At 37.7% G+C, this 7,318-nt stretch overlaps 1 protein-coding gene across 1 annotated transcript; it reads right to left on the reverse strand.

Moving 5' to 3' along the window:
* Window positions 1–1,607: 1,607 nt before the first annotated feature.
* LOC131894809 (olfactory receptor 10A4-like) lies at window positions 1,608–2,570 on the reverse strand. Its single transcript, XM_059245083.1, has one exon. The coding sequence runs from the start codon at window positions 2,568–2,570 to the stop codon at window positions 1,608–1,610; it is 963 nt and encodes a 320-aa protein (XP_059101066.1).
* Between the last annotated feature and the right edge of the window lie 4,748 nt (window positions 2,571–7,318).

A 7,318-nucleotide genomic window follows, 5' to 3' on the forward strand; every position in this document is an offset into this window, starting at 1 on the left:
TAGATTTGATATTCCACAACTTGAGTTCTATGGCTGCCAGAGAGAAGATTCCCTTCCAAAGCACGCTTAGAAACCTTTAGATTATTTATGCAATCTGGATCTAGGCGATTGTTTCATTGAGTTCACTCTTTTCCATTTGCCACTATATTCTGAGATAATAGAAATTGGTTAATTTTATCCCTAAAATCATTCTTTTCTATTGTCAACTTATCCAGAAATGCTAGAAGGAAGCAGCCAGCATCATTATTTTCCTTATTTTTTCAATCAATTGTTAAAAGTTCTATATTCAGAGTCACCAAATTCCTTATTCTGTGCAGCAAGCCTTTCAAAGATTTCTAACCATGGGATTTCAGCATTTTTCATACTACCTGGGGAGGCTCCAGTAACTGTAGGTATTGGCAAGTTCCCAAACATACTTAACATACTTAAAAATTCATCCTTACAATTCTGTTTCACTAGAACCATTTCTGGGACCACAGTCTCTGTTAGGGTTTTCTAGAAGAACAGAACTGATACTATATATATATACCTTACAGGCTGTGGTCCAGACAGTCCAAAATGGCTGTCTCCCAAAGTAAAATCTAAGAATCTAGTATTTGTTCAGTCAACAAGTCTGGATGTCTCATCTGTTCTTCAGTCTACACTGGAATCACAAAGAAGTAGACTCTAGTGACCATGAAGGAAAAAACTTGCCAAAAGAGTCAAGAAAGAGGGCAAAGAACAAAAGTTTGTTTCTTCTTGTCCTTTATATAGTCTGCCATGAGAAGGTGTGAAATTAAAGGTAGGTCTTCCACTTTCAAGTGATCTGGATTTAAACTGGATCATTCCACCATAAATGATACCATTAACTAAAAACAATCTCTCACAGGTGTGCCCAATGGCTTGGGTTTTTCGTTAATTCCAGATGTAGTCAAGTTGACAACCAAGAATAATCATTATACAAGATAATTCTTTACCATTTCTATGCATCCTTCATCTTCTTTAATATGGTGAATAACAAATACAGGTATACCAATTATGTCAGTTTAGCTAGTTTCCATTTTTCACTGACAATGTACCTTCTGTATCTCTCCAATTTAATTTACAATTTTCAAGTCCAAATCCAAATGATTTACCCTTACAGGAATTTCTTACTGTATTTCTATAAATCTGCACTAGCCAACGATGAGCAAGCAATGGCATGAGATTTCTCAATCTCCGAGGACCAAGCTTTAAACAAAATTTCAGGGAATTTCAGGGAAAATCCCAGATTTTCAAGAGACTGAGGTAGGAAAACCATGGATTCAAGGCCTAACTTGACTACAGAGTGAGTTTAAGGCTTGTCTGAAAGTTCAAAGTTAAAAAAAAAAAGAGTAGATTTAGCTTGATATCAGTGCACTGTCTTAGATTGAGTTCAATTCTAAATACCATAAAAAAACTTGAATGAATGATTAAACAAATAAATAATCCTAGTATGTGTTACTCTTTAGTTGTTTACATTGAAAACTCTAAAGTAAACATATTTGTTAGGGTATCAGTGCTTCAATAACAACATGAAATGCTAGAGGAGTCATAGAGTTGACTAAACTCTCTGTACAATGGTAAAAGTTTCAGCTGCTGGGGTGAAACTAGTCCATTCGTCTAAAAAGCTTCCTTTGTGTTACCTTTCGAAAGGCTTCTTTCACTTCCTTGTTCCTCAAAGTGTAGATAACAGGATTCAGAGCAGGGGTGACCACAGTATACATGAGAGCAGTAGCCTTGTCAGTGTCTGGGGTGTGTGAACTCTTGGGTTGGAGATAAGTGAACAAGGCAGTGCCATAGAAAAGAGAAACGACCAGAATGTGAGAGGAACAGGTAGAGAAAGCTTTGTGTCTGCCTGCTGCTGAAGGCATTCTCAAGATGGTCAGAAGGATGCGCACATAGGAGCACAGAATAAAGAGACAGGGACTCATAATGAAGATCAGGGAAACGATAAATAGCACAATTTCGTTCTGGGAGGTATCCACACATGCCAGTTTCACCACAGGCATGATGTCACAAAAGAAATGCTGAATTTTTCCTGCTCCACAGAAAGGCAGAGTGAAGATCCATGTGGTCTGGACTGACTCCACCACTGTTCCAGTCATCCAAGATGCCCCAGCCAACTTCAAGCAGACCGAAGGGCCCATCCGCAGAGTGTAATGCAGTGGGTAACAAATAGCCACAAAGCGATCATAAGCCATGGCTGCCAGCAGGCAGCATTCTGTCAGTCCTAAGATGGTGAATACATACATCTGAGCTGCACAGCCTCCCACACTTATGGTTTTGGGATGCACCAGTAGGTGCACCAGCATCTGAGGCACCACACTGCTGATATAACACATCTCTAGAAAGGAGAGGTTGATCAGGAAGAAGTACATGGGAGTGTGCAGGGAAGGGGTGGCCCAGATCACACAGATGATGAGGAGATTTCCTCCCACAGTAAACAAATAGATAACCAAGAACACAAAGAAGAGGACAAGCTGCAGCTCTGCTAGAGAAGAAAAGGCCACCAATGTGAATTCAGTGCAGAGGGACAGGTTTCCATTCCTCACGAGCTCAGAGTCAGACATCCGTGAAGACAACAGAGCAGGCAGATAGTTCCAAGGGACACAGTCAGCAGTGATCGGTGCCAATCACCCTCAGCAATGGAACTCTTCCACTATCAGTGTGCTAACAAAAGAACAGAGACATCTGAATGCCGGTGAGACAAACAACCCATTCAAGTGAATGCATATTTCTGTTGTGGATCTTGTTCTGTTTTCACAGAAACTTGAATAAAAAGGTATCTAAGTAAAGAATTCTAATTTTCACCTAGTAATTCACACAAGCTCTTTTACAATTGACATATGATAGTGTTTCAATTATAAAACAAAATTAAATAAGAAAGTGTCATCTAATTATCTGACCTCTACAATCATCTCAAGGCTCCACTTAAATATCCAACAGAAAGAAAGTCTATTCCAGTCACTTAGTTTAGCATTTATCTACATGACAATCTAATTTTGGCTTAAATAGAGTATGTTAATGATTAGACAAATAAGAAACACAGACATAGAAAAACATATAAGATCTTCTTCTCAACATTAATAAACTTTTTCAGGATATTGTGGCTTGGAGGACTGCCTAGAAGGAAAAGCTTCTTCTTGCTGTTGGTATTGTGTTTTACAATGCCAAATGACAACATGAGTTATAAGCATAAGCAACACTTTTATTTTTTATGATAGACCATAGGGATTATATCCCTGTATTGTGTAATTATGTTAGTCTCAGGAGAAATATGTTCAACAACAACACAAAATGATGTTTCTTGTGCAACTTGGCTTTTTTTTTTTTAGTATATATTTTTTAGTATATTTAGTATATTTTTTTTAGTATAGTATATTTTTATTTTAGTATATTTTTAGAGATAATCTATTACTATCAACTATTTCATTGAAGACACAGTAAAGTAAAAGTTTCTAACTGATACCCATGATTCACCTGAAACTCTAAGGACTGTGCTATAGCATCCTTAATGAAGCTCTATTACCGAGTTACCATTCAGATCTTTGCAATACCAGTGGGTGTTGTTTAGAACACAAATGAAGTCCAAACAACCCACAAAGACATTCCAAGGCCTTCACTATCAATCTTTCAGTTGGAGTAGCATAAAAAGTGTGAATGACCAATAACTATTACATTTCCCATTGAATTGGTTGAAATATCTTAATGAAACATTTTTCTCTTAAGAAATGAACAGTTTAGGAGAAACAGATGCCAGGAAATAATCAAATTGAGGGCTGAAATCAATAAAATAGAAACAAAGAGAACAATACAAAGAATCGATGAAACAATTCTTTCAGAAAGTTCTTTGAGAAAATCAACAAGATAGACAAGCCCTTATCCAAATTAACCAAAAAGCAGAGAAAGAGAGCATCCAAATTAACAAAATCAGAAATGAAAAGGGAGACATAACAACAGACAATGGCCGGGCGGTGGTGGTGCACGCCTTTAACCCCAGCACTTGGGAGGCAGAGCCAGGCGGATCTCTGTGAGTTCGAGGCCAGCCTGGGCTACCAAGTGAGTTCCAGGAAAGGCACAAAGCTACACAGAGAAGCCCTGTCTCGAAAAACAAAACAAAAACAACAACAACAAAAAAAACAGACAATGAATAAATCCAGAGAATCATCAGATCATACTTCAAAAACCTGTACTCCAAAAAATTGGAAAATCTAAAATAAATGGATGATTTTCTGGATAGGTACAACATACCAAAGTTAAGTCAAGACCAGATAAACAATATAAATAGACCAATAACCCCTAAGGAAATAGAAACAGTCATTAGAAGTCTCCTAACCAAAAAAAGCCTAGGACCAGATGGTTTCAGTGCAGAATTCTACCAGATTTTCAAAGAAGAGCTAATACCAATACTTTTCAAATTGTTCCACACAATACAAACAGAAGAAACATTACCAAACTCTTTATGAGACTATAGTTACCCTGATACACAAACCACACAAAGATGCAACAAAGAAAGAGAATTACAGACCAATCTCCCTCATCAACATTGATGCAAAAATACTCAATAAAATACTGGCTAACCAAATCCAGGAACACATCAAAAAAATTATCCACCATGACCAGGTAGGCTTCATCCCAGGGATGCAAGGATGGTTCAACGTATAAAAATCTGTCAATGTAATACACCATATAAATAAACTCAAAGAAAAAACCACATGATCATCTCATTAGATGCTGAAAAAGCCTTTGACAAAATCCAACACCCCTTCATGATAAAGGTCTTAGAGAGATCAGGAATACAAAGAATATACCTAAACATAATAAAGGCAATTTACAGCAAGCCGACAGCCAACATCAAATTAAATGGAGAGAAACTCAAAGTGATTCCACTAAAATCAGGAACAAGACAAGGATGTCTACTCTCCCCATACTTATTCAACATAGTACTTGAAGTTTTAGCTAAAGCAATAAGACAACAAAAGGAGATCAAGGGGATACAAATTGGAAAGGAAGAAGTCAAACTTTCACTATTTGCTGTGGTAATATTGTGTTCCCCAAAATATTGTGCACCTAATAAACTTATCTGGGGTCAGAGAACAGAACAGCCACTAGATACAGAGGCCAGAAAATGGTGGCACACACCTTTAATCCCAGCATTCTGAAGGCAGAGATCCATCCAGATCTCTGTGAGTTCAAAGCCACATTGGAAACAGCCAGGCATGGTGACTCACGCCTTTAATCCCAGGAAGTGATGGCAGAAAGCAGAAAGATATATAAGGCATGAAAACCAAGAACTAGAGCTGATTAAGCTTTTAGGCTTTGAGCAGCACAGTTCAGCTGAGATCCATTTGGATGAGGACTCAGAAGCTTCCAGTGTGAGGAAACAGGATCAGCTGAGGAATTGGCAAGGTGACGTGACTGTGGCTTGTTCTGCTTCTCTGATCTTCCAGCATTCACCCCAATACCTGGCTTCAGGTTTGTTTTTATTAATAAGACCTTTTAAGATTCGTGCAACATCTTGCAAACGATATGATAGTATACATGTTACCCCCAAAATTCTACCAGGGAACTCCTACAGCTGATAAACTCCTTCAGTAAGGTGGCAGGATACAAGATTAACTCAAAAAAAGTCAGTAGCCTTCCTATATACATATGATAAATGATCTGAGAAAGAAATCAGAGAAACATCACCTTTTACAATAGCCACAAATAATATAAAATACCTTGGAGTAACTTTAACTAAGCAAGTGAAAGACCTGTATGATAAGAACTTTAAGTCTCTGAAGAAAGAAATCAAAGAAGATATAAGAAAATGGAAAGATCTTCCATGCTCATGGATAGGTAGAATTAACATAGTAAAAATGGCAATCTTACCAAAAGCAATCTACAGATTCAATGCAATCCCCATCAAAATCCCAACACACAGACTTGGAAAGAAAAATACTTAACATTATATGAAAAAAAACAAAAAACCTAGGATAGCTAAAAGAATCCTATATAATAAAGCAACCTCTGGAGGCATCATGATCCCTGACCTCAAGCCCTACTATAGAGCTATAGTAATAAAAACAGCTTGGTACTGGCATAAAAACCGATATTGGAGCATTGGAATCGAATTGAAGACCCTGACATTAATCCACATACCTATGAACATATGATTTTTTTTTATAAAGAAGCCAAAACAGTACCATGGAAAAAAGAAAGCATCTTCAACAAAGGGTGCTGGCATAACTGGATGTGAATATGCAGAAGATTGCAAATAGATCCATATCTGTCTCCATGCACAAAACTCAAGTCCAAGTGGATCAAAGACCTGAATATAAATCCAGTTACACTGAACTTGGTAGAAGAGAAAGTAGGAAGTAGTCTGGAACTCATTGGCACAGGAGACCACTTCCTAAATATAACACCAGTAGCACAGACACTGAGAGAAACAATTAATAAATTGGACCTCCTGAAACTGAGAAGCTTTTGTAGAGCAAAGGACATAGTCAATAAGACCAAATGACAGCCTACAGAATGGGAAAAGATCTTTACCAACCCCACATCTGACAGAGGGCTGATCTCCAAAATATATAAAGAACTCAAAAAGCTAGACTTCAAAATAATGAACAATCCAATTTAAAAAAATGAGCTACAGAGCTTAACAGAGAGTTCTCAACAGAAGAATCTCAAATGGCTGAAAGACATTTAAGGAATTACTCAACATCCTTAGTCATCAGAGAAATGTAAATCAAAACAACTCTGAGATACCATCTTATGCCTGTCAGAATGGCTAAGATAAAAAAAAACACTGAAGACAGCTTATGTAGGAGAGGATGTGAAGCAAGGGGAACACCCCTCCACTGTTGGTGGGAATGTAAACTTGTACAGCCACTCTGGAAGTCAGTGCGGTGGTTTCTCAGAAAATTGAGAATAAGTCTTCCTCAAGACCCAGCTATACCACTCTTTGGCATATATCCAAGGAATACTCCTTCTTAACACAAGGACACATGCTCAACTGTGTTCATATCAGCGTTATTCATAATAACAAGAACCTGGAAACAACCTAGATGCCCCTCAACTGAAGAATGGATAAAGAAAATAGTACATATACACAATGGTGTACTACTCAGCAGTAAAAAAAAAAAAATGATATCATGAAATTTGCAGGCAAATGAATGGAACTAGAAAATATCATCCTGAATGAGGTAACCCAGACTCAGAAGGACAAACATAGTATGCACTCACTCATAAGTGGTTACTAGATTCCAGGGAAGGGATGGCCAGACTGCAACCCACAGCTCCAGAAAGGCTAACTAACAGGGAAAGACTCTAG

Source organism: Peromyscus eremicus, chromosome 18 (genome assembly GCF_949786415.1).
Source record: "Peromyscus eremicus chromosome 18, PerEre_H2_v1, whole genome shotgun sequence".
NCBI classification, from domain to species: domain Eukaryota; kingdom Metazoa; phylum Chordata; class Mammalia; order Rodentia; family Cricetidae; genus Peromyscus; species Peromyscus eremicus.